The sequence below is a fragment of the Fusarium vanettenii genome, assembly GCF_000151355.1.
Source record: "Fusarium vanettenii 77-13-4 chromosome 7 genomic scaffold NECHAsca_70_chr7_7_0, whole genome shotgun sequence".
NCBI lineage: Eukaryota > Fungi > Ascomycota > Sordariomycetes > Hypocreales > Nectriaceae > Fusarium > Fusarium vanettenii.
The window spans coordinates 12,525-37,383 of record NW_003315819.1 but is presented as its reverse complement, the minus strand read 5'-3'; the positions used below and the strand labels follow the sequence as shown (position 1 = coordinate 37,383).

At 50.6% G+C, this 24,859-nt stretch overlaps 10 protein-coding genes across 10 annotated transcripts; 6 read left to right on the top strand and 4 right to left on the bottom strand.

Moving 5' to 3' along the window:
* Positions 1-1,865: 1,865 nt before the first annotated feature.
* Positions 1,866-2,642, top strand: NECHADRAFT_44664 (uncharacterized protein; the record flags this gene model as incomplete). Its single annotated transcript, XM_003040353.1, has 1 exon — positions 1,866-2,642. The coding sequence occupies one exon, from the start codon at positions 1,866-1,868 to the stop codon at positions 2,640-2,642; it is 777 nt and encodes a 258-aa protein (XP_003040399.1).
* Positions 2,643-3,287: 645 nt separating this feature from the next.
* Positions 3,288-4,883, bottom strand: NECHADRAFT_94835 (uncharacterized protein; the record flags this gene model as incomplete). Its single annotated transcript, XM_003040335.1, has 5 exons — positions 3,288-3,381; positions 3,434-4,415; positions 4,470-4,520; positions 4,574-4,809; positions 4,840-4,883. The coding sequence occupies 5 exons, from the start codon at positions 4,881-4,883 to the stop codon at positions 3,288-3,290; spliced, it is 1,407 nt and encodes a 468-aa protein (XP_003040381.1).
* Positions 4,884-7,268: 2,385 nt separating this feature from the next.
* NECHADRAFT_44608 (uncharacterized protein) lies at positions 7,269-8,344 on the bottom strand (the record flags this gene model as incomplete). Its single annotated transcript, XM_003040334.1, has 2 exons — positions 7,269-8,093; positions 8,144-8,344. 2 exons carry the CDS (start codon positions 8,342-8,344, stop codon positions 7,269-7,271), a joined length of 1,026 nt encoding a protein of 341 aa, XP_003040380.1.
* A 1,515-nt stretch (positions 8,345-9,859) lies between these two features.
* Positions 9,860-11,268, top strand: NECHADRAFT_44624 (uncharacterized protein; the record flags this gene model as incomplete). The annotated part of the gene is made up of 2 exons (XM_003040352.1): positions 9,860-10,109; positions 10,160-11,268. The coding sequence occupies 2 exons, from the start codon at positions 9,860-9,862 to the stop codon at positions 11,266-11,268; spliced, it is 1,359 nt and encodes a 452-aa protein (XP_003040398.1).
* Positions 11,269-12,216: 948 nt separating this feature from the next.
* NECHADRAFT_44607 (uncharacterized protein) lies at positions 12,217-14,016 on the top strand (the record flags this gene model as incomplete). Its single annotated transcript, XM_003040351.1, has 3 exons — positions 12,217-12,394; positions 12,451-12,733; positions 12,783-14,016. 3 exons carry the CDS (start codon positions 12,217-12,219, stop codon positions 14,014-14,016), a joined length of 1,695 nt encoding a protein of 564 aa, XP_003040397.1.
* A 97-nt stretch (positions 14,017-14,113) lies between these two features.
* Positions 14,114-15,911, bottom strand: NECHADRAFT_44643 (uncharacterized protein; the record flags this gene model as incomplete). Its single annotated transcript, XM_003040333.1, has 2 exons — positions 14,114-15,801; positions 15,857-15,911. The coding sequence occupies 2 exons, from the start codon at positions 15,909-15,911 to the stop codon at positions 14,114-14,116; spliced, it is 1,743 nt and encodes a 580-aa protein (XP_003040379.1).
* Positions 15,912-16,932: 1,021 nt separating this feature from the next.
* Positions 16,933-18,334, top strand: NECHADRAFT_44627 (uncharacterized protein; the record flags this gene model as incomplete). Its single annotated transcript, XM_003040350.1, has 4 exons — positions 16,933-17,266; positions 17,325-17,749; positions 17,839-17,972; positions 18,034-18,334. The coding sequence occupies 4 exons, from the start codon at positions 16,933-16,935 to the stop codon at positions 18,332-18,334; spliced, it is 1,194 nt and encodes a 397-aa protein (XP_003040396.1).
* Positions 18,335-18,917: 583 nt separating this feature from the next.
* NECHADRAFT_44636 (uncharacterized protein) lies at positions 18,918-21,319 on the top strand (the record flags this gene model as incomplete). The annotated part of the gene is made up of 4 exons (XM_003040349.1): positions 18,918-19,198; positions 19,249-20,026; positions 20,087-20,338; positions 20,390-21,319. The coding sequence occupies 4 exons, from the start codon at positions 18,918-18,920 to the stop codon at positions 21,317-21,319; spliced, it is 2,241 nt and encodes a 746-aa protein (XP_003040395.1).
* An 800-nt stretch (positions 21,320-22,119) lies between these two features.
* Positions 22,120-22,999, bottom strand: NECHADRAFT_82340 (uncharacterized protein; the record flags this gene model as incomplete). Its single annotated transcript, XM_003040332.1, has 2 exons — positions 22,120-22,584; positions 22,625-22,999. 2 exons carry the CDS (start codon positions 22,997-22,999, stop codon positions 22,120-22,122), a joined length of 840 nt encoding a protein of 279 aa, XP_003040378.1.
* Positions 23,000-23,378: 379 nt separating this feature from the next.
* Positions 23,379-24,769, top strand: NECHADRAFT_94828 (uncharacterized protein; the record flags this gene model as incomplete). Its single annotated transcript, XM_003040348.1, has 5 exons — positions 23,379-23,428; positions 23,487-23,781; position 23,833; positions 24,313-24,648; positions 24,687-24,769. The coding sequence occupies 5 exons, from the start codon at positions 23,379-23,381 to the stop codon at positions 24,767-24,769; spliced, it is 765 nt and encodes a 254-aa protein (XP_003040394.1).
* Positions 24,770-24,859: the final 90 nt, after the last annotated feature.

Genomic DNA, 24,859 nt, shown 5'->3' with positions numbered 1-24,859 from the left:
ATGGTGGGAAAATGGCACCAGCTTACCCGACGGCTTCTCAACCCAAACCTGGGAAGCACTGATTGACAAAGACTTCTTTGCATTCAACGACGTGCTCAAAGTTCAATCACGCCAGACTGAGTGCCAAGGATGTTAAGGTTCAAATGTCGGCACGAGAGGGAGGGGCCTGAGGCAATGAAAGGCCGCGTACCTTCCTATCCCCTCCCCACATCTATCTTCCCGATTGCTGCATATTACAGCGAGAATGTTTTGGCAGCCGAATGAGATGATCATCATTGCATCTGCCGGATTCGAGGCGCATTATCCCATCGCCCAATGACAGCTCCAAGGAGGGTTGATTCACCAACACCGCCACGAACTTGGCAGCCTAATGGTGTCTGTCGTGAAACTGGCGCTGATAATCTACATGCTTTGTTAAGTAGCACGCCTTTAAAGTGTATCCCTAAGAATTACTGTGCATGCCGTAATCACAAGTCATCCACGTGCGGGTATGTACCATTGGTGTACATCGCGACTATCGCCCAAACAAGTAGTTCCAAGCCTTGGCGTCGTAATCTGACAAATGCAATCTCAACTCCTGCCTCTTGATCAAGCACCATGGTCTCTCCCATTTCTCAACCACAATACACAACTGGCATTGACTGCTTGTCCCAAATGAAAATGCCGCGCCAGTTCCAATTCGTCGCTGTATCAAATCCAACGGGACCTGTCCCTTCAGAGTCGCGAAAGCTAAGCCATGCGCACGTAACTCGTGAAGCACATGCTAAAGAAAGGCGTCTGCGGGTACAAAGATACCGAAAAGAAATGATGCAGTCTCGTACCGAACGCTTGGCGGGTGTCGAAACACCAAGCCCTCTGGTCCGGATTCCTGAGCGTTGTGAGAGCCTCTTTTCAGCATCGGCACCATCTCTGTCCTCTCAGGAGCACTTTTTGCTAGATCATTGTACGTTCTTAGCTGTCTTAATGCATCTAGCCTAGAAGTATTATGCAAGCTTCCCCAGATGCCCTCTAACCACCCCGTAGATATCCGAATTGTCGTGCCCTACTCGGCCGTGCACTGCGGCTTATTTGACTACCCCGGCGACCATGGTCCCGACGACCACGCGAGGGAGATCCTACAAGATTGGGTGGGTCTTGCCATGACAGACAAGGATCTTCTATACACAGCTCTCCTTCTCAAATCGTGCCGGAGCATTCTACATAGCAAACCTGGCGATCCAGTCTTGACGCAGATGGCCCTCCAGTATAGGCATAAAGGTCTCCAATCACTACGGCAGGCACTTACAAAGCCTGTCAGTATTATAACAGTCGCCATGGCCTTTGCCCTAGTGTTTGATGAGGTGAGACTTTTAATGGCACATAGGACCAAGTAACTAATCTTTTTTTAGGAAGTGTTTGGTGAAGCCAGAATAGCCCGACAGCATCTGCGAGGCGTGTTTTACATGGCTGAACTCAGCGGAGGCCTGCAAAGTCTTGGTCTCTCAGGGCTGCTGGAGCGTATATACTGGAGGTTTGTAACCAGAAGGGAACTTGGCGACGTGGATTTGTTATCGTTGTGTCATATCAAACCAATGGGCCCTAAACAATAGCGAAAGTTAGCTGAGAGCTCGGATTTGCCGATGCTGCAGGTAAGTCATTCGCCAAGCGTTGGTATTTCCTACTTGGGCAAGGTAGTCGTACACACCATGAAGACTCTTAAGAAGCTTTCGATTGGTCCAGAGATTTCTTTAGATTGTTCAAAAAAGTTATATAAGTTGTAACTCCTTACCCGTCAGTTCTTCCATCTTCGTAGACTCAGCAGCACGACACCATACGTTCATGATTCACCCATCTCCCATTCAATTCCAGCTCTCTTCTGTCTTATTATGCCTCCCGTTGAAGCAACTATTCCCTCCGGCTCCTTGGTCCTCGTGACCGGTGCCACAGGCTTCGTCGCTTCCCATGTCACTCGCCAACTCCTGGAGCGCGGCTACAGAGTCCGAGGGACCGTTCGGGAGCTGGCTCAAGCTTCGTGGCTCATTGACAACCATTTCAAGTCGTATTCGGAGAGCGGCCATCTTGAACTCATCGAGGTCCCTGATCTTGTAGCCGATGGCGCTTTCAATGAAGCAGTCAAGGGAGTATCGGCCATTGCCCACATCGCAACCATCTCCAATCTGGACCCCAACCCACACAACATAATTCCTCAAACAGTTGCTGGAGCGACAGGTATTTTGAAGTCTGCCGCGAATGAACCCTCACTTCGCCGAGTCGTGTTTACCAGCTCAATCATGGCCGCCGTCCTGCCAGTCGCCGGTAACGACACTAGGGTTGACGATGACACCTGGAACGAGGCGGCCGTTGAAGCTGCTTGGGCCCCTCCACCGTATGAGCCGGCCCGTACCCTGATCACTTATGCCGCCAGCAAAGTCGCTGCCGAGAGGGAAGTTTGGAGGTTTGTCGAGCAAGAAAAGCCTCACTACACGCTCAACGTCATCTGCCCCTCAGGTATTATCGGCGAGCCTCTTCACAGGAAGCATGCCGAGGCACCCACCAATTGGATAGCCACGCACTTCAGGAGGGACAAGACATCTCTAGATGCATTCCCTGCCGGTAAGGCCTTGGACTCCTCAGTTTACGGTCTGTTGTCTAACCACGTGTAGCCTACTTTGTGGATGTCAAGGACATTGCACTCCTCCATGTCGCAGCCATCCTGGATCCTCAGGTCAAGAACGCACGTCTACACAGCTGGGGACATAGCTCTAACTGGAACGAATTTCTTGCTGTCCTTCGCGAGATTCGTCCGCAGAGGGATTTCATTGCCGACTACCCCGATCCTTACTACGTTACGATCTCTACTGATCAGTCTCACTCTCTGGCCCTTTTGGAGAAGTGGGCTGGTCAAGAAGGGTGGAGGCCACTGAGAACCAGTCTCATTGAGAGCATTGAGAGTCCATACTTCCAGCTGTAGTGAGAGATATCGTGTTTGAGGCTTACTTTAATTGAGAGAAGGGCGGGCATCAAAAGAAGAAGGAGAAACGGGGCGTGGGAAAACTAGATCAAAATGTTAACTATGAAGGAAAAGACGACGTACTAGGGAAATGACATGAACCCGACATGAGGAGTTTTGATGGAAGCAATACCGGCGGTGGGTTAGCCTTGCCAGAAATCTAAGCGCTTGGTGCGAAAATCAAAAGTTATCTCTCGCTACTGCTATTTCATCTAGACGCCGAAGACTGATTTGTGTCTCTTCGAGGTTCCAAGTCTCTAGCCTCCTTTCCAAGCAAGCAGTGCCCGTACACCCGACTCTATGATATGGTTCCGGAATTATCGGCGCAATTGAACACTTTGGCGATCAGGCCTGACGCATATGCATCTCGGATAGATACCGCCACGCTATAACTGAAAGGAGCATTAGTCAACGTCGTAATCCAGGAAAAAGCGTCAAACTTACGTCCCGGCAACCACCATGAAGGATCCGACAAGGGCGACGAAAACGTGAAAATAATATGCTGCCTTCTCCCGAACACTTCCTTTTCTGTAGGACGCAAAGTCTTGCATCCATAGTAGAGCAGGAAATAATAAGCTGAATGGAGCGAAGCAAATAGCTCCCGCGAGGCCTAATAGGTAGTTGAGAATAGGAACCGCTTCTGCAACAATGAAGGCAAGAATCCCCAACACCAAGTTACTGCCAACCCATGTTGCCCAGTGAACAGTCGTGTTTTCCTGCAAGTGGTGAGAGTCCCTGAGAATGCGAACAAAAATATACTTGGCCGCTACATGCTGATAAATACCGACGCCGATGATCAAGCCCGGGAGGGCAATGCCATAGGAGAGTTTCTTGAATAATGGCCCTGCACTTCCAAAGGCTGGGGTTGCCAGCCAGACACCGCACCATCGGTAAATGACCAGTGAGAAGGACAGGTACATGGCGAGAACAAGGACACCCGTCACCAAAGCAGCCCTTCTGTAGTGTTCTGGTCGTCGCATCTCCGAGATGATCGGCAAGTACATGGATGAGCCACTATTGCTAATGAAAATATTGGCACTTGCGGTAATGCCTGCAACAAATGTTGGATGCGCAATAGCTGTCCACCCAAGGTCGAAGTCGCCCGTTTGAGGAGCCATGGCAGGGCGATCCTGTTGTGTCACAGCCACAGCAAAGATGAAGACAGCGATGAAGAAGGTGAAAAAGCCGATCCAAGTGAGCCACCCCAGGTGACTGAAAGTACGCACAGATGAGAAAGCAGTGATCAGTATAGCGGAAACGAAGGTGAAGACGACAGTACATGCCCCATGCTCAGAGACTGCATTGAAGGCTGTGGATATCGAGACAATGCCAGCGGCAGAGATAAGAACCTGGGCCACGAGAATCTGCAAGCCCACGAATTCTCTGCCGGCGCGGCCCCAGAGGCGTCCGCACATGTCGGCCAATGCTAGTATATGTTGTCAGAACCAACCCGAGACGAGCAGCAATATTGTTGGCTTACTATGGCATTCAGGATGGCGGTTGCGGAATTCACCCAGAATCACAGCAGTATCTTGAGGGAGATTCGTCAGGACTATCATTCGATCGGCGGCGACAGAGACTAACAGGTGTTGAGAGTGTGCCATCCGACAATTGACAAGGCTCCTCCGACTGCACCAAGAGTAGCGAGGGCTCCTGGCACACTGAGGATGCTCATGGCAAATTGGATCTTGAGGAAGATAATTGTGGCTCGTTGCCAGCTCACAGTGCGGAACTGGACGCCGTCCTCGGTCTGCCGGAAAACCTCGAGAGTCGCCGCGGGGTCACCTTTGCCAGACGCAGCGTCGTCATTGTCGATGGGACTGTGAGGTCTGATTTTCTCATCGTTCGACTGCGAGACGACATGGGCCCCTTGGGGGGTATCTTGGGATGACATTTTGTCGTCTTGCTGTCGAAGTTCTGGATGGAAGAAGCGTGCTCCTTGACACGAGTCCAGGAGATGGGACCCGTAGTTATACGATATACCGTCAAACGACCCGATTAGTTACGCGAGCTTCAGCTGGAAGCCGAGGCTGGTCGGGTAGTTCTAGCACACATTCATGCATCCATGGGTCTTTAGCCGCCGCTAACGGGCAAAACACACCCACCTATAGATAAGACCTCAACACCGTCGATAGAAGGGCAAGGCTTATCGTCCCCTTGTATACGACAACTGGCAAGACCTAGAGTCGTGAGAGCTTACACGAGAAATAAGATCAACCAAATACCGGGCGTGATGCTTGGAGCGGAAACTTCACACGATGCCATCACAACTATTGGCGCCACCTAAAAAAGTCCTCTTGACTAAACGGTAACATCAAGGTCCAATTGACCTCATCTACAGTCCAATGTTTCCGCATGTTCTTTGCCCCTAAGCTTCGAACTTTGGCGCCAAGATGCTCCTTCAGCACACAACCCCCAGCTATCCATTTTTCTCTGGGTCAATTTTTGATCAAACTGGGACCTAGATGAGTAGCTGAGAGCCAAATAAATGTCAAATTACTTCGTCCCTTGTGCGTAACACGATGCTGCTCCAGTAAAGGGCCTTCGTTGCCATCCTGAGAATCGGGCATTCTGCGAGCTAGCAGTGGGACTGTTCTCGCTGCGTTGGTGGCATTGTTAACGAACTTAACAACATCAATATCAACAAACAAAAATAGTACAACAGAGTAAAAGATGAAGTTAATGATATGGAACTTTCGTAGGGTAGAAGACAGTTAAAGACAGTCACCCAGCGCTCTGTACGGCGTGTAAGCCATGATTCTTCACTAAGCATAGTTGTTAGCACGCCTAATGAATGAATCAAGATTTGCAACCCGCCTCCCCAGGGCTGACAAAGGTCTGTACTTCATAGGGAAACCTACTCGTGCAGTAGAGAAAAAGGAAGTCTTGTTCGAAGCTTCGCTCCACAGCTCACATGATTTGGGTGACAACGCCCACGGAGGTGTCTGAAATTTACATGTTTGGCGATTATGGCTGTGACTGACACTCATCATCGGGTGTCTGATACCACGCTTGGTAGCGGTGAAGGGGCCGTCGGCTGCAGCTCGATTTGTGTCGCGCGGCCTTATCTCGCGGAATGTACTCCGTAACATCGGGTCCATTGTGCGGAACAGGTTAAGGGGGCCGGGGTACCTTGGTGATAAGCCCCTTCTTCCCCTCAGAGAAGCACGCATCTAACAAATAAGGCCCATATTTTTACTGTGGCTTATCAAGAGCAGGCTTGCGCTCAGTCATACAGTCACCCGGCGGAAATGGCTCGTCTGGGGATGATCGCCAACGACTTCGATGATAAATCTGCGCAGGGCCAAGATGCCTGTGGCTGGGCAGAAGAACGTTATCTCCCTGTCTAGCTCGTGGTGGTACCCGCCCCCCATTCCGGAGCGGGGTGAAGGAGGGTTGAGGGGGAGTTGACTGTTCACCTGGAGGCTAAGATATCATTCTGATAACTATGGCTTATCAAGGTCAAGGTTGCCGAGACTTGAGTCCATAGCCGCCAGCCCCATATCCGCCGGTGCCATAGCCGTCAGGGAGACGTGAATGCCAGGGTACTGGGGACCATGAACACAGCAATGCAGATAAACCGATATAGAAAGTATTGAGAACCAGCAAGCGCAGCCATAAACATGATTCAGGTATCTTGAATTATCCGACGAAGCCCGGCTACTTGTGGAAATATCTTGTGTACTCGTCAGGTCAAGCAAGACCTCTGGAATCAGCACCCAGTAATGCCGAGACGGAATAAAGTGTCAAAGGCTCCTTAAACCTTCAAAGCTGACAAAAATCGCTTTTTATTCTGCGATAGTTGCAACAGTTATGTCCAATCTCAGATCACGAAGCAACGATTTGAATTACACTCGCTGGGAGTCTAGGAGATGTGGGCAGGACTATTGTGGCGGTCCTCAACCAAAATACTCTGAGCCATGTCTTACACTATCGTGAAAGGTATGGCTCTCTCGCTCAGTCTATGGCTACATTTTTGATAGCTTAAAATGGCTCGCAGAAACGGTTTCTACTCTCCATGTCAACTATAACGACGTCGCTGGTCTGCACAGCATCCTTCATAAGAATGGCGTTGAGGTTGATCTATCCACATATTACTTTGACACCCGGATGATAGAATGCGACGTCGACATCCATAGGTTATGCAATATCTAGAGAGGTTTAAGCGCGATGTGATATACTGATTACGGGGACTTCATAGCCTTGTGAGAAAGGTTCTAAGTTGAATGCCCAGATCTAGCCTCCGTCGTGGTCGTGACACTACTCAATTGCCTCCAGCTCATGCAAGGGCACCATTCTCTCCACCATCAAACAAGTTCTTGGCTTCGTCAAGAGCATGGAAGCGTGCTGCGATTATCATACCCTTTCTTCTTTGGGCTTCGATAAGACGCCAGTCCAATTCCTTGTCCATCGTAAGGTCAATGTTGCTCAAGTCAACAGACATATCACCGAGCTGCTCCTCACTCCCCTCGATCCAACCGCCAGGTCTCTCAGGCAGCAGCCCGGAATCATCCAGAATACGCGCAGGATTCACCGTGAGTCGTCCAATCTTAAAGACGTACTTGCTAATCGCCGTAGCCTGAACTTTTCTCTCCCAACCGCTGGCGAGGTCTGAGTTGGGCCTGGCCTTGGACCGGCCGAGCCCAGAATTGAGCCATGACGTGAGTTTGGCGGTGCCCGCAGGTAGGAAGTGCGTCAAGATGTATAACCACTTTCGATCCCAGCAAAGAACCCTGCTCCAAAGCTCATACTTCTTGTACAGGCCAATCTCTTTGTGGAATGAGCACTGCACGGACCCAAGTACGACGCCGAGAGCCCCTTTCATGGGCTCACCTGACTTGGGATCCAGGATGTAGCGGCTTGAGGTATTGTGCGCCAGGTTTGTCATGGCGGGGCGTAGTAGATATGAGACCAGTTGTGCGCGGGAGACATCGACGTCGGTAAAGAAGCTGCTGTTTGACTTGTGCAAGTTGTAGTCGATCTCAAAGACGGAGGTGTACGTTGTGGAGATCATGGGTTTGAAGAGGGCGCTCGGTCCGAGGCCAGGTCTCTTGCGAATATATATGTGGTAGATGATGGTATAAAAGACGCGGAACTGATAAGTCTTAGTTGTGCGGTATATGAAATACGGAGTTGTTAACTTGCCGTCCATACAAAGGGCATGCTCTTCCAGTTGATCAGAACCAACGCAGTGATCATGATGCGTTTCACGATCCCAGGGCCCATCAGGAAGTTCTGTAATGATTCTTTCCAGTTCATAATCCACACCATAGACACAGCCACGGAGATGGTGAGCAGTGCCATAACAGGCCTAAGCACGGCGTAAACATCTGGTCGAGCGGCGGCCGGTGCCATATTCGAAGAGCTCATAATTTGATGTTCGGTCGTGGTGTGACAACGCGCTATCGCATTGGGAAAGTGTTGAGGGAAAGGGAGATGGCCACCAATACTGGGATAATACAAAACCTATCGAGGAGTAGAGGGTCATACGTGTTACAGGCGGTAGTGATCATGAAGTAAGAAAGATGCGTTGAGACAAGGGACACAAAACGAGTATTAAAGATCGAGGCAAGGGACAAAATGTCGAGTCTGGCTCTTGAGATGCCATCGGTTGCAACGAAGGCGGATTTTTGTGTACAGGGGTGCGGTTCAATGTTGCTTCGCCGGACTACACAGCACATACGTGGCAGTGCACCCGTGGTCGTTGGAGATTCGCCTAGAGAAGCCCCCGAGGATCGCAACCGTGTTGGGTTTCGCAAAGATGACGGAGAAAGTTCAGAGTGGGTTAAGATAACCAACAGTGAAACAGAGTAAGTAGAGAAAACATGGCCTGGATTGGTCACAAAAGCAACATAATCTGCGACTCAAATGCAATCTCAGCTGACTGGGTCCATCACCATCATCATCACAGGCCTGTGCTTGCGGCGGCCCGTCCACCCTCGAGCTGCCAGGCCTATCAGATGCTGGTGTTTTCATCTTGTGCGTTGCGAAGCTGACTGCCGCAGTAGATGTTGGTACTTCATTAACAGATACTACCCGAGAGCCCAAGCTGACGAGTTCCACTCTCTAAAGTCAGGGACGGAGAATATCTCGATCAGGATAACGTTTTGCGATTGACTAACCAAAGTCAGCTTATTGCCCAGACAGAGAACCACCAGCTCGGTGGGTCTGCGACGTCTGTAAGACATTATTTGCTCTACAGTCTCAATCAGGATAAAAAGTTGCGATTGCTTGACGGGAGAATGTCACGATACGTTGCGAGGCCGCGACAGTGCGGGTCGAAATCGGCAATCTCATGCTGATGTACGTGTGTCGTAGTGCGATACTCGCAACGAGGAGACCCAAAGCGAGCGGAACAGGCCCAAGTTGGGACAGTCCCGGTGTTGGCTCACGTGTCGCACGTACGCATCTTAACGTCATGAAGGGAATATGTGTCATATCTGCCCCATAGTACAAGCGGCGAAGGAAAGGCGTGAGCGGAATCAGCTCCGAAAGCCTTACGTGGCAGGGATGGGGAGTTCCATGCTTCCACCCCGTACGCACGAGATTTTATCGTGCATCTATAAGCTTGAATAAAATCAACAACAGTGAGAAACCTGTCCCCGGGTTTCGAGACTTGAGAGCACAAGTCCCCGATCCCCTTCACTTAACATCCCTGCAAGATCGCTGCGCTCGCCGCTTTTTACAGATGAAGCCACTCTCACTTTTACCCAGCCACTCTTACATTTATTATCAACCAAGTCTTACCACCCACCTAGCGTTCTAATTCTTCTTCATGTCGGTCTTTCCGTCCTTCTAGTTGCACAAGACCTGTTGATTTGGTCACTTCAGCAGGTGACGATATCCATGTCTCTGGCCAGCAAGACGAAGATGTGCCCTGATGGCACAACCGACTACAAACCACTACGTGGTCGGCCGAGAGACATCAACGGGACGCATATACAAGACATTCCTCTTACTTGGGGCAACTGGTACAAGAAGGTTGACTGGCTCAACACCACCTTTATCATCTTCATCCCTGCCATTGGGCTAATGTCGTCGTATTGGGTGGCCCTTCATCCATATACTGCAATCTTTTCCGCCATTTACTACTTCAACACCGGCCTTGGCATCACAGCAGGTAAGATCCATGCCCCTTTATGCTCAACACTCGATCTGACTTGTAGTAAGGGTATCATCGTTTGTGGTCCCACCACTCATTCAAGGCCACCCTACCTCTACAAATCTACCTGGCCGCAATGGGCGCTGGTGCCGTGGAAGGTTCCATCCGATGGTGGGTAAAAGGCCATCGTGCGCATCATCGGTATACCGACACAGACCAGGACCCTTACTCTGTCAACAAAGGCTTTCTATACTCACATCTTGGCTGGATGGTGATGAAACAGAATCCCAAGCGACTTGGCCGTACGGATATCTCAGATCTCAATGAGGACCCTGTCGTCGCCTGGCAGCACTGCCATTTCTTGTCCTGTGTGGTCGTCATGGCCATTGTGTTTCCGACGCTCATCTGTGGCCTGGGCTGGGGCGACTGGAGTGGCGGGTTTGTCTATGCAGGCATCCTCCGTATTTTTACGGTACAGCAAGCTACTTTCTGTGTCAATTCGTTGGCGCACTGGCTTGGGGACCAGCCCTTTGATGATTGCAGGTCTCCTCGGGATCATTTCGTCACGGCTCTCATCACGCTCGGAGAGGGCTATCACAACTTCCACCATGAGTTTCCGTCAGACTATCGGAATACTATTGAATGGTGGCAGTATGATCCTACCAAGTGGGTCATTATGATCTGGGAGTTCTTTGGCCTCGCCTACGATCTTAAGCAGCTACGGTCCAACGAGATTGAAATGGGCCGTACCCAGCAACTGCAGAAGAAGCTAGAGCACAAACGAGCTGCCATTGACTGGGGAACGCCTTTGGGACAACTCCCTGTCATTGGTTGGGACGACTTTATCAGACGGAGTAAGGAAGGCGAGGCCTTAGTAGTCATCGCCGGCATTGTCCATAACGTGGCGGATTTTATGAAGGACCACCCTGGAGGCAAGGCCCTGATCAGTTCTGGTATTGGCAAAGATGTTACTGCCATCTTCAACGGCGGCGTGTACAACCATTCTAACGCTGCGCACAACTTCCTATGCGCCATGAGAGTCGGTCTCTTGCGAGGGGGCTGCGAGGTGGAGGTTTGGAAGCATCACATCAATGACTTGGCTGGTCATGGCATTAGGCCTGCAGGAGGGCAGGCCACCAAGATTGTCCAGCCCATTCAGGGTGCCGAAACGGCCTAGACTAATGGAGGATCTTTCATTTAAGATCGTGTCAAAATTGAATAGAATTTCCCTCTCACTGTCTAGTTGCAAAGGTGCCGCTTAACTTGACTGTTGTCGCCTCATTGTTTTGGTTCCTCAACGCGTTATCAAAGCTGCATGAACATTAGACTAGAACGAATATCAGGTTACAGCAACATGGCACTTTATCCACGAACGGATGATGATTAGCAGGGATCAAAACGCGGATTTTACAAAAAGTCTCGGGGTCAAAAAGAGAAGTGTTGCCGTAAATGACAACCACCACTCTGCTGTCTGATCGTCAAGTCTACTTGCTGCATGTCCCGACCCATCACTGATGCCTTGTCGGCCCTTTCCATACAAGGGTCAACTCGCCAAGGGAGTGGGTTCACAGATCTTCAATCTAACATCCCAGTTTCTGGCAAGTGTTTTGCGAGAGGTGCCGCCGATGCAAGATTGTGGCGCCGGCAACTGAGCCTTGCAAGATTTCGGGGGAAAAGCAATCCTTCTGATCCTTCCAATCCTCTTCGGGCTAATCAACCAATGCGATTACAATTTCTTGGCCAGTCGGTGCCGTGTCCCGTCTGTCCCTCCAGGGAATAGCCCTGCGGCGGCCTGGTCCGACCATCATCCTCAAACACGAGTGCTTGTATTACACTTGACGCTGAATGATGACTGGGTGGAATGTAGCAATCGGCTGACTGCTAAGTTTGCCAGTGGCTCCGTATTAAGCTAAATATATCACTCTTCCCCGCCATTGCCTTGTTTCCAGAGATGCTCGACTGCCCTCAAGGGTTTTATGTCCATTATCATCCCTCACAAACGCACAGAGAAAAACCCTTCTAGTCTCAGCTAGTCTTTGCTTCTCTGTATTATATACCTACCATTGTCTTTGAACTATATCACACATCCCCAAGTAGTCAAAATTCCCTTGTCCAGCGCCCCATCATGTCCGACCGCGTATCGGCTCAAGACGAAACACAGAAGGCCTATAGCCTAGAGGAACTCAGCATCATCGACCAGACAGCACAAAGGGATGTAGGCAGCAATGAGAGGCCTGTTGGCTTGCCAGAATGGAAGTGGAAGGCGGCCGTCCTCATCTTTATTATCACAGGCTCTTGCAGTGGTCAGTATCAGGCCGTTCGGGCGCTAGCGGAACTAACACAGAGCCATTCTCTCCAGGATACGACGTCAGTAATGTTGCCAACATTCAGCCTCGCCTCTATGAGGCCTTTGGCAACATCGAGCTCCTCCCCTGGATCGGTCTCTCTTACTCGCTCGCCAACTTTGCTGTCTTGTCCTTCGCTCGCAAGATCGCCTACTGTTTTGATCTGAAATGGATCTACCTTGTTCACCTTGCCATCTTCATGGTTGGCACGGCTATCGGTGGTGCCTCGAACGACATCCAGACCATGATTGTTGCCCGTGTTATCATGGGTTGGGGTGGCTCTGTCTGTCAACAAATGTACGTCAATATCTCCCCGTGGTCTGACACATAGCTGAACACATCATAGCAACTTCTCCTACGTGGCCATTCTGGCCAAACCCGCCGAAACGGCAGGCCTCTTTGGCATTCTCAGCGCCATGTGGGCAGTTGGCCTCGTTGTTGGTGGTCCCATTGGCAGTGCTTTCGCCGAGAACAGCCACGCTACTTGGCGATGGGCATTTTATATCAAGCTCCCAATTGTTGGCCTTTCCTTCGCCCTTGCCATCATTTGCCTCCCCTCGCGGTCCCTCGCCACAGCCAGCACCCCTCTGTGGAAGCGTCTCGCTAGCATTGACTCTATCGGCGTCACCTTTAACATGATCGTTCCTGTCCTATTCGCCCTCGCGACGACATTCTCGGGGCCCATCTGGGAATGGGGCTCCGCGGCATCCACTGCTGTGTGGGTAGTTTTTGCTCTCGCACTTGTTGCCTGGGTCTCACAGCAATACTTTTGTATCTTTACGACGTCGGAGGAGCGCGCCATTCCGATGCATATGTTCTCGAAGATTAGACTGCTCCCTATCTGGGTTGCAACAGGCTGCGCAGGCGCTGCTTATGCTGTACCGCTATACTACACGCCGCTCTTCTATGCCTTCGCCCGCGGCCATGGAGCCATTCAGCAGACAGTTCGTATGCTGCCATTTATCATCGTCTTCATCTTTATTGTACTCTTTACCGGCGTCCTTCTTACTGTTATCGGCCGTTACAAGATCATCTATCTTTGTGCTGCGACGATTACACTCGCTGCGTCTATTGCAATGGCTACCACCATGGACGACAAGGTCTCTGAGGCGCAGATAATGGGCATTGAGGCCCTCATTGGCATTGGTCTTGGGATGCAGTTCCAGCACGGCCTAGGTATCTCCAACGTGATCAACAAGACCGAACGTGACCGCGTGGACAGCACTGTGATATGCAACATGGTTCAGATGGGATCCATAGCGATCACTCTCTCCATCGCAGGGTGCATTTTCCAAAACGTGGGCTTCAGCCTGTTATCCTCCGCAGTGGGACGGAATCAGTATTCGGAGGAGGATATCCGTGAAGCCCTGGCTGGTGTATCGTCAGTTGTCTGGCAGACCAAAGACAGGCAGGTTGTTGCGCGAGGCATTGCAGCTGTGACAGAGGCCATTTCTCGAGAGTTTTACATAGTTGTGGCCAGCTCAGCGGTATGTTTGGTATGCGCTCTTTGCATGAGCTCAGAAAAGCTAGACTACGGCAGGAAGAAAAGTACCAAAGCAACGACCCAGGAGTCGTCTTAGTTAAGATCTGAAATTATTTGGTAGGCCTATGAAGCGATAGCTAAGGGAAACAAAACAGTAGTAGCAGACTAATCTTAGTGAATGAGGACTCTACTATTTACAGCTTCTTAACAGAAGCTTCAAGTTCCGGCTCTACACCAACAGCCTCAATAACTCCGCCATCGTTCCCTTTCCACTCTTCCATCAATCCCCTAAAGTCTGCTGGAAGATACGGGGAAACAAGCTCCTGGAATGTGCTAGACTTTCGGTGCGTCTTGAGTCCCATATCATGCATCAACATGTTCACATAGGGCAGACCCTCAAAGACCATGTCGGGCAGGTCAGCGCCGTAGCCACAGGGAAATCGCCACTTGCCCCATTGGGTATGCAGCATGATTTCATTAATAATCTCCTCTTCAGTCCCGACAGTATGATCCAGCTTGCCGGCCATGAAAGCAGCGATCCAGTGGCCTTGGATAGTTGCGCAAACAGCAGTGCTAACTGAGGAGATCATACCCGCGAAGGCGAGGTCTTTGGAGCTTACATAGGTGGACGGGACCATGAAGCGGTAGTATCGGAGAGGATTAGCCTCCTTGGGCTTGCCGCTGATCTTGGGCTGCTTCTTCAATCCAGGGTAAAGGGAGAGAACCTTGGTGTCTGCGGCTTGAGCCAGAGCCCGCTTCTCATCAGTCGAGTAAGGCAGATCGAGCTGCTCCTGTCCGAGATTGGCGAACTTGATGGTCGATTCTTTCTTCCAGCCAGTTGAACAGATTATGGCGTCGGTATCTATTTGCTCTCCTGAGGCCAGGATAGCTCGGTGAGATTCCAGCCGCCCAATGTCATCAAGATGCACGCGGATCTTGCCCTGCTTGACAAGATCGAAGAGAGGGCTATCGTAGTTGAGGATGCTGAGACCACTACCGATCCAGTAGGCAGAGTGCCAAGGCTTGAGCTTCTTGAGCTCGGGGTGCGAGTCGTACTCGTTAGCAGTGATGATGTCGCTGCTCAGGACCGACCAGAAGCGCTCGACAACGAACCGGCCGATAGCCGTTTCGTGGAGGAATTTCCGTATTCCTTGGTAACCGTCTGCGTCTCCCCATGGACAAGGGCTGAACCAAGTCATCCATCGAATATTGAGAAGCTGGTCAATCCTCTTCTTGAAAGGGGTGACGAATGGGGGTGCAATCCAGACAGGTCCGTTGCCAGTTGGTCGCACAATTAGATCGACTGTAGCACCATCTTGAACAAGGGCATAAGCGACGTCGAAGGCAGACTTTGCACCACCGACAACGATCGCCTTCTTAACGTCCAAGCTGGGAGCATTCTTGCAAAAGTCCTTTGCGTGGAAGAGCGGTGCGTCAAACTTGTCAGCATCCTTGTAAGCAGGCATGCTTGGGGTTGATGTGAGGCCAGTTGCTAAGACTAGCTTCGCAGTGTCGATAGATCGGCTTCCTTCGGGGGACTTGACGGACAAACGCCAGCCACCGCTTCCTTGACGCTCAACTAGGTCGACAGCAGTGTTGAACTGAATTCGGTTGTAGACGTCGAAGTGCTTGGAGAAGTCGGTAAGATAGCGGTGGAGGACAGGCCCAGGGATGTGAGAATTTGGCTTGACACCGTACGTCTTCTCCTCCATGGGAAAGTCGGGGAACTCATATGTGCCTCTCATGTTGTTTGACTTCAAGCCGGGGTAGAGTCGATTCTTGGACCAAGTGCCACCACATGATTCGGCAGATTCAAGAACTGCCAACTTGGCTTCGGGGGAGATTTGTCGGATCGCCTTTGCTGCTGCCAGACCGAACCATCCTATTGCCAAGGTTCAGATTGCGAAGACCGCCAGGGCACGACGTCAGTGACTTACCGGCACCCACTACCACAATATCATATGATTCCTTCATGACTCTTGTCGTTGCCATCCCTCGAGTAGTAATTGTATAGTTGGGTATAATGATTGGAGGTCTCTTAATTTGTAACCTTCTTTGGAACACAGATCGACTTGGTGAACCAACTGAGCGAAAACAGACGGAGAAAGACATCTTTAACTTTTAGACAATACGGAAAGACAGCCAGGAATGTTTCTTAGCTTATCAATGGTGCTCCAATGATAATTACGTTCTTCTCAATAGGGCTACTAATAACAAGGGGCTGTATCCGGAACTGTTTGGCCAAGGCCTCCCTGCCAACACACCGCAAATCACAGTACACCATTCTGATACACTGCACTCAGCAAGGACGTTTGGTGATTTCAGCCTGATAGTTCCGCCGGCCAGCGCATTTCGCAACTTCCGACGTGGTTCATACCGTCTTTCCCGAATGGTGATGTGTGCGTTGCATCCTATCACTAGGAACGGAAAAGCCGCCAAAGAATGACAGCAAACAAGGGTATTTCCAATCTCGCTCAATGACCCCAGCTCCCCGCAAAGTGGCTTATCGTAATCAGAAATCGTCAATCTGCCATTTGGCTCAGCTGTACGTAAACAGGTCGAGTGGTCGTGTGATAACAAGTCGGAACGCCACTACCCGTCGCTTCGTATCTGGGCTTCAGTGGGGCCGGGGACGCGTTCTAACGTCATCCGGGGTATCATGGTATGGCGTCTGCAACTTTCGTTGCTAATCTCGAGATTCATTGCCTATCTTGACTCCCTGTGTCTCCAAAGCGTCCAGGGGCATCATAAAAGACGCTACGGAACCTCCGATCGGAACTTCCGGACGGAACGAGACATGTACCCACCCTTATCTCTCGAGCCATGACTGGGCCGTTAATCCCGCTACTAACCTAGCAAAGAGACAGACTATCACACAATTAGTATAAGTCTGAGTGCATTGGCCAAGCTAGTGGCCCGGGGGGAGCTATTGTTCACCTTCAATAAAATTACAGGGTAAGAACCAAGAGGGACAGGCTGAGGTAAAAAACCCATCTCGCAAATTCAAATCACCATGCCCGTGTACGCAGATATCACCAAGCCTCCAGCTCGACTGCCTCAGCCCAAGCCCCAATCATTGGGTGAGGGCATCACGCTGCTCCCACCGCTTTCAAGGCTAGGTCGTGGTCCAGGCCTCATTATTCTCACAGAGGAGTCGGAGAAGCATCTTCAAATTATTGAAGGTGTCCCCTCTGCACTCATCAAGTGGGCCGAGGAGGGCTATGCTGTGGTTGAAATCCAGGGTAAGGCTTTCAGCAGAGGTGTCGAAGAAGTTGTTGGTGTTGCTCTGGAAGGGTTGAGCAATTGTGACAAACTAGAGCCGAAGAACAGTAAAGTTGGTGTTATTGGTAAGTTATCTCTGTCCTGAAAGAACACGTTTCGTTGGATAGATCTTAACAACCATAGCATATGACCCCAAACTGTGGAGTCAAGCGTCCGGAGCCCTCCTTGGTTCACCAAATGTAGTAGGCGGCGTGGTATACGCGAGCGCCTCTGATGAAGATCAAGTCGAGGCCTCCGGAGTCCCTGTGCTTCGTCACGTAGCTGGCAGTTCAGCTATCACCAAGAAGGAAAATGGGGTGACGACATATCCATACGCCAATGGAAAATCTTTCCGCATGGCTACTCCGTTTGACAAAGACTTTGACTACTGGGCCGAGTCTCTATCTCATACGAGAAACTTGACATTCCTAAAGCCACTGATGGGTGGTCCTTATTTCGATCTCGAACAGATCTGGGACGAGCATACCTATTACGAGTTTGCGGACAGGTCCGTTGAGCATACGATGAGCACCATGGTTGATCAGCCATATGTCAACCATGTACCCACTGTAAGGAAAAAGATGTTGACTATTAAAAACTTGACGCTTATTCACGTCTATAGCTTACTGGTGGCATCGGTCGCGGACCATTGACTGAGTTCTATCGAGGACACTTCATATTCCAAAACTCGGTAGATACCGAGCTGGAACTCATCAGCCGAACAATGGGGATTGATCGTGTAGTTGACGAATTCATTTACAAATTTACGCATGATGCCACGGTGGATTGGCTGTAAGTCACCTCATCAACATCACTTTCCCACAGGCTCACAGCTTCTGACATGTAACTACAGGCTTCCCGGGGTTCCGCCTACCTTCAAGAAACTGGAGATGCCTTTCACAGCGGTGGTAAATATTCGAGGTGATCGGCTGTATCACGAGCATATTAGTTGGGACCAGGGTACAGTGCTTGCCCAGCTGGGACTGATGCCGCAGTATCTCCCATTTCCATATCCTGTCAAGGGTCAGAAGGAAGGGTCCCGTTTTGAATTTCGGGTGCCAGTGTTAGGAATTGAGACAGCCAGCAAGATGAGGGATCGGAACTCGGTACCTTCGAATGAGATGTTTGACTACACAGTCCGTGAGGTAGAATAGCTGAGGTGACAGTGGATTAATACTTTATCATGAATAAAGCTTCTAACGCAAGCCTCGGATTCTCTATGATTGCGTGAAGCCTTGGTGAGGTCTATTTCTGGCTGTGACTCAAAGAATCAGTGAGCAGTAACCGATTTAGGGATTCTGCCCTTGCAGGTGATCGCAATCCTTCCCGTCCAGATGTGTCGTCACTATGTCCTTGACTGGTACAAGGCCCCAATTATGATAAGCGCTGTGATCGATCATTCGCTGGTCATTGCTCAAGTAGTTCGCCACCTGCCGGTACATCAAAGCCAAGGAGATCCATGAAACATCGACTCAAAGTCTGGGGTACCTACTTGCACCTCACGCTCCTGGCTTAGCGTCTTTTTACCCCGCATTTTAACCCTGCAAAGGAGGCGAGAATTGGAGCGCTGCTGATACGGTAGATACCCGACCAGCCAGCACATGCTTATCTCCCTGCACCAAAACCCAAACCAGCCCCTGGACCCTCCATGGGTTCTTATCCGACCTACGATTTCCCTTTCTCCAACCACCTCCCGCCCATTGTTTGTTTGGACTTGGATTGATCAACTCCTCAATAATGGCTACCACAGCGACACAGTCTCGAGAGACGGCTCGGGTTCTCAAGCGGTCAGGTAACAATGGCGGAGATACAGGCAAACGCAGAGCACCCTACGTATTGCGCGCGTGCGGTGCTTGCCGACGTCGGAAGGGCAAATGCGACGGACGACAGCCGTGTCGGTATTGCATGGATCGCGGCCAGAGCTGTAGCTACAGCACCAGTTTTGAGTCTGATGGATGGAATGTCGAGGCGGTCCAGCCAAGGCCAAGACAAGATCCTGGAAGAGCCAATTCGTCATCGTCCAGGTAAGATCGCATTTTCCCACGGCGCATCATTGACACTAAAGTAGCAGCAGCAGCAATCAAGAGTCCATGGTCGAATTACTGTCTTCGCTGCAAGACCAGCTAGATAACCTAGCATCGCAAGTTCACATGGCCAACCGCGAACGGTCGAACCCGCCATCCCCCACCTCCAGTGCCGGTGCTGCCAAGTTCCACGATTTCGCGACAAGGCTTAACGAGGCCAGCGCTCACGACGTTCGCAACACTACCGACAGAAGCCTTCGAGGCTGCTCCCCCGGATTCTACGGCCCGACCAGCCCAGATTACACCTTGAACGTAGGACAGCTGAAACTGCGGCGAAACAGCTGTCCCGGCCCACCGTTACAAGAACAGCAGCTCCAGCTCGCCAGTATCGACGAGGACGCCGCGTCCGACACAAATGACGACGAGGCTGCTCAGGATGACCGGCCGTCAGTGTCACCTCGGACGGTGGGCAGACAAGACACGACACCACTATTGACCTTTCGATCTATAATGGGTTTGCAAGAGGCTATCCAGCTTGTGCACATCTATCAGGAGGTCGTCGGAGATCTTCATCCTGTCGTTGACATAGACGCACTCATCAAGCAGGCTCAGTCTTGGTATGCAGACTCTGACTCTGGGTCTACATCCTGTGAGCTTCTGATGATATTCAACCTTGTTCTTGTTATTGCTCTCCGCGCCGACCCAAGGCCAAACCACGGCCACAAGGAGAACCTTCTTCGGGACAGTTTTGAGGACGCAGTCAATGCAAAACTGGCTGCCCCGGCTTACAGCATAAAACACGTCACAATCATATTTCTAAAGGTACAGTATCAAACATCCGGTCACTGACTGACTCGACCTTGGCTAACTCATGTACGGTAGGGATGGTATGACTTCTTCCAAGAGATGCCACGCTCCGCCTGGCGCATGTGTGGAACTGCCGGTCGTATGTTGATGGAACTCGGGTTTCACAACGGCCAGGTGTTTAATCACACATTGACGTCGGATGCCCAGCGCACAGAGGCTTGCATCTTGATTAGTAGCATTGTGATTCTAGATCGCCAGTGGAGCTATGCCACAGGGCTGCCATTACACTTTCATGAAAACAGCTTCAGCTCTATTTCGACGTCTTCTGTGAGTATACATGCTCATTTCTATACCTCTTCCCAACCTAATGCATCATAGGTTCAACATCCATATTTAAAGGCCATGCTCTCTTTTATACTCATCAGCGACCGGTTCGGCGAGCCCATCTCTAGGGCTGCCAAGGGGGAGCGATACACCGATGATGATGCCTTTGAACTGTTGAACTTCCAGATCGACCAGTGGAGGAAAAAGGCTGTTGGGAATTACACTCTATCTGAATACCGTACATGGCACACAAATCCATCCGCCAGGCCACCTACGTGGGCCATTTTGCTGAACCTCCGCGCCGAATCCGTGCGCAGTCAACTACTCAAACCCTTCTTCTTCTCAGAATCCGACATTGAGATAACAAAGAATCACCTCAGAGCCGCAACAGAGCTCGTCTACGATATCTGCCACGTTCTCTACATGCTCGACAACTTCACCGACATCTACCGCAAGCAACACCCCTACTTCCAACACATATTGGCTTGTACATCGGGACTTGCCTTTTTGGTTATAGCATTCCTCAAGCAAAACAAAACCACGGTCTTGGCCAATCTAGAGCCAGATCTAGTCGATTCGCTTGGTGGAAGTTTCCTCATGGCAGAATGCGTCACGTTGAACCATGCTAAACGGTCACGTCCTGCGCGGAGACTGGCAAAGAGGCTAGTGGAGATGAGACGGATTCTTCTAAGTCTTGGCCTTCTCAAAGGCCCAGCTACGGGAGCTAGTGAAGAGGAGACACTGGCTAATACTTCAAAATCGATTCCGAGGGAGAGCTTCATCCCTCAGCCGGAGATGGTGGACCTTCAGTCCCAGTCGGGCTATACGCCACCGATGTATGATGCTAATATTTCTGATGGGTTTGGGTTTAATATTCCGCCCACTCTTGCTGACACAGATGTTATTATGGGATGGACGGATTCGCTTCGTCTCCAGTGGCCCATTGGCGACGTAAGCCACATGTTTTCGGAGAGCAGCTTTTAGGATGTATCAATATCGAGCATTGTAACCTAGACGTTGCCGAAGGCACTATATGAACCTGTCTTGCAGCATTTCTCTACCATGTTACACGGGATTTGGGGTCATGAATAACCACAACGTATGTTCAAGATCCTTCTGTGATAGATTTGTTTGCGATGAATCTTGCCTTGCAGATGCCTGTCCTCCGCACCAACCCAAGATTCACACACGCCCTTGGTCTTCCACGAAAGATAAGGGATCTTGCAGTGGTACAATTGACACTTGTTCCTATGACATGAAGCAGTGCCTCTATCCTTGTCATATCAGATTGAGCAGCTGAGCTTAGTGTAGCCGGGTGCTCTATCCGCGTTGCGGGCCGGTTCCAACCCCTGCAATCGTACATAGCCGGCCTCGGCCCGCAACTGATGCTAGCACTGAGCTGCAACCGCCAAGCGATCGGCTTCGATATCATATAACAAGCATATCGTTTCTTGGCAGCTGATAAGACAGGGAGGGTGGGTTTATTCCTACCTTCTTTAAGGTTATCGTACCTTTCTTTAGTGACTCTTCCGAAAGAAGCCATCAGCCACTATGATAAGAGCACAGTTATTGACACATGCCAGCATCAAAGCTCAATGCTGTAAAAAACCATGACGTAGAGAGTTCCTGCTTGTCATTGAAGTGAGATGCCATAGGAGGAACTAGTAAGTAGGAATGATAGCCTTGGTTAAATTGAGGCTATCAGGGTTGAGCCGAGTCATCTTTGAACTCCATGAGATGAGCAACATGTACAGATAAATTTCAATTCGCTTGAAACAAAACGCCTACTGATTGTCGTAGCTAATCAAGCCATCTATCGTTCCCGCATGAAGACCGCCAGTGATCGGAATATCAGCTGCGGTAGTGTGTCGAGCAGCATCGCTCAGCAAGTAAACCACCGCCCCTGTGAGATCGTTCTGGGTGCTTAGTCGCTGATTAGGCGGCGCAAGCCACATCTGTTCACCCTCCCGCTTGCTCTTCATCGCACGAACATTTCTCGTCATCTCCGAGTCGACAAAGCCAGGCGAGATGGTGTTGACGCGAATATTCTTCGGTGCCAGCTCAACCGCCAATGCTTTAGAAAGCATAAATACACCACCCTTGGAAGCGTTGTATGCGGCCATTCGATAACCCGGAAGACCAATGTGGGCGGATTGAGAGGCTAGTAGGACCATGCTACCGCCAGTGCCTTGCTTGATCATCTGACGAGCTGCCATTTGGGCAACGAAGAATGTTCCTCGGACCTGGTCCTGTCAGCACCATTTCAGTTGGTGAAAGATTAATACGCACGTTGATGTCTTGAATTCGGGTGAACTCGTCCCACGTCTGGTCCAAGAAGGGCTTGTCGATGGCGATTCCAGCAGCGGGCACACAACCATCAATGGTACCAAACTCTTGCAGGACCTTGGCAAAAGCCGCCTTGATGCTGTCCTCGGAAGTAACATCAGTCTGGATGTAGATGGCCTTTGTAGAAAACTTGTCGCTTAGTGTGTTAAACTCTTCCACAGGGTTCTTCTGAATATCCAAGACGGCAACATTGCCCCCCATCTCACAGATGGCGCGGGTGCACGCAAAGCCGATGCCCTGGGCTCCGCCTGTGATTACATAGTTGCGGCCGCGAAGCTCAAACATTGGCCGCACATCATGGAGAACATCGGACGGCATGGTGGACAGAGATTGGAGGTCTAATGAATTGGAATATCTGAGCGGGAAGAGTGCCGGTCAATGGCAAACGGTAGATAAATATATCATGTATTTGTCTCTTCTTCCTTGTTGATGATCACGCGGAGGTGATATGAACCGCCGGCCTCCGGAAAGTGGATCTGGATCCACCTTCCGTCGCTCGGAACGGATCCCTGCCGACACTTTCGGAAGCGTACTATGTAAATGCCATCCACCGATTTTTGTTGGCATGAATGACACAGGCGATTCTTGGCCAAGAGCTACAGATTATCTCGCCAGAATTATACGTATTAATGCCAATTCCATCCACGCTCACTTTCACCAGCGTTCTGCAGATATTCCAGGTTAACCCATATGAACCATGTCCTCCCGTCCGCCCGCCGCATGTTGTGCCACCGGCACCCTTCACCAGTAAGACCTTGCTCGTTTCGTTGAACCGATCTCTTAAACAGAATGCTCATGTATCAAGGGGTACTCCAGTGGGGACCATGGTGAAGATCGATGGCAAGATCGACGGTTATCGAGCCAAGCCTTCCGCCCAGACTCGCACAGCCATCTTGTACATCCCAGACATTGTCGGCATCTGGCAGAATAGCAAGCTCATGGCAGATGCATTCGCTGAGCAGGGTTATGTCTGCCTCGTTGTTGACATATTCAACGGGGATCCAGCGCCTTTAAACATGCCCGATGGTTTCGACATAATGGGATGGTTGACTAAAGGGTCTCAGGGGGACAAGTTGTTGGCCAGGTTGGCGATTCTTTCAGTGAGCATTCCTGACATTCTATCCATTCTTTTACAGTGTTAGCCATATTAGGGTGAGTATGTATCAATGTACTTACTCGCGGCGCATGTCTTCGATCTCAATTCTGAGCTTTTTGAGCTCATCATTGGCGTCGCCCAGTTTCTTCTCCAGAACATCCACTCGAGTGTTGAGGCTCGGTTCTTGCGCGCGGCGATGTCTCTCAGCAAAGCTTTCCCGCAATTGCTTGCGCTTTTCCTCGTCCCAATCACGAAACTTGGCATAGACAGCCCAGGCAAGTCCCATCGCTCCGATGATCACTGACAAGGTGCCCTGGCTGTTGGTCCATGCGGTGAAGGCGACTGTCAGCTCTCTTTCCATGGTGAATAGGAGGGCTCGTAGGTATTGTGGTATGGGATGGAGATGGGATGGGAATGGGATGGGAATGGGATGGGAATGGGATGGGGATGGGATGGGAATGGGAAGAGGATGGGAAGGCAAGGCAAAAGAAAATTGGCCCAAGGTAAGGAGAGTTAACTGAGCATCACCGCGAAGGAAGGAATCTCGTGTCTGGCTGTGGAGGAGCGGTACACCGTTGGCCCCTTCCCTTGGTTGTGGCATGGTTCAAGAGTCATCCTTCTTTCGTGGAGGAACAGGAGCTATCTGCTGTTGTTGGCCCACTGTCAATTGCTGCTGCCGAGCATGATGATATTTTTCCTGTGGAGAAACGCCACGAGAGTGAAGCTATTCTGTCCAAGTCCAAGAATGAGTGGCAGATCAACCTGTTTTCCGGAGTACATCACGGCTTTGCTGTTAGGGGGGATATGAGCGACAGTAAGCAACGGTTTGCGAAAGAACAAGCTTTCAATCAAGCAGTGGCATGGTTCAAGAGTCATCTTGACCGTAGTTGAGAATTTTCTACTAGCGAGCAAAGTACCAGGAGCAAGCCCTGAACTCTTACCCTGAGGTGTCTGCCAGTATTCTAGCTGCAATTAGTTTGCCCGACAGCTAAGAAGAAGACCACATACTAATGATGAATGGTTTCTGAAGAAGGGCGACGTTCTGGGAGAATATTTGAGAACTGAAAGATGCTTGGTGATTA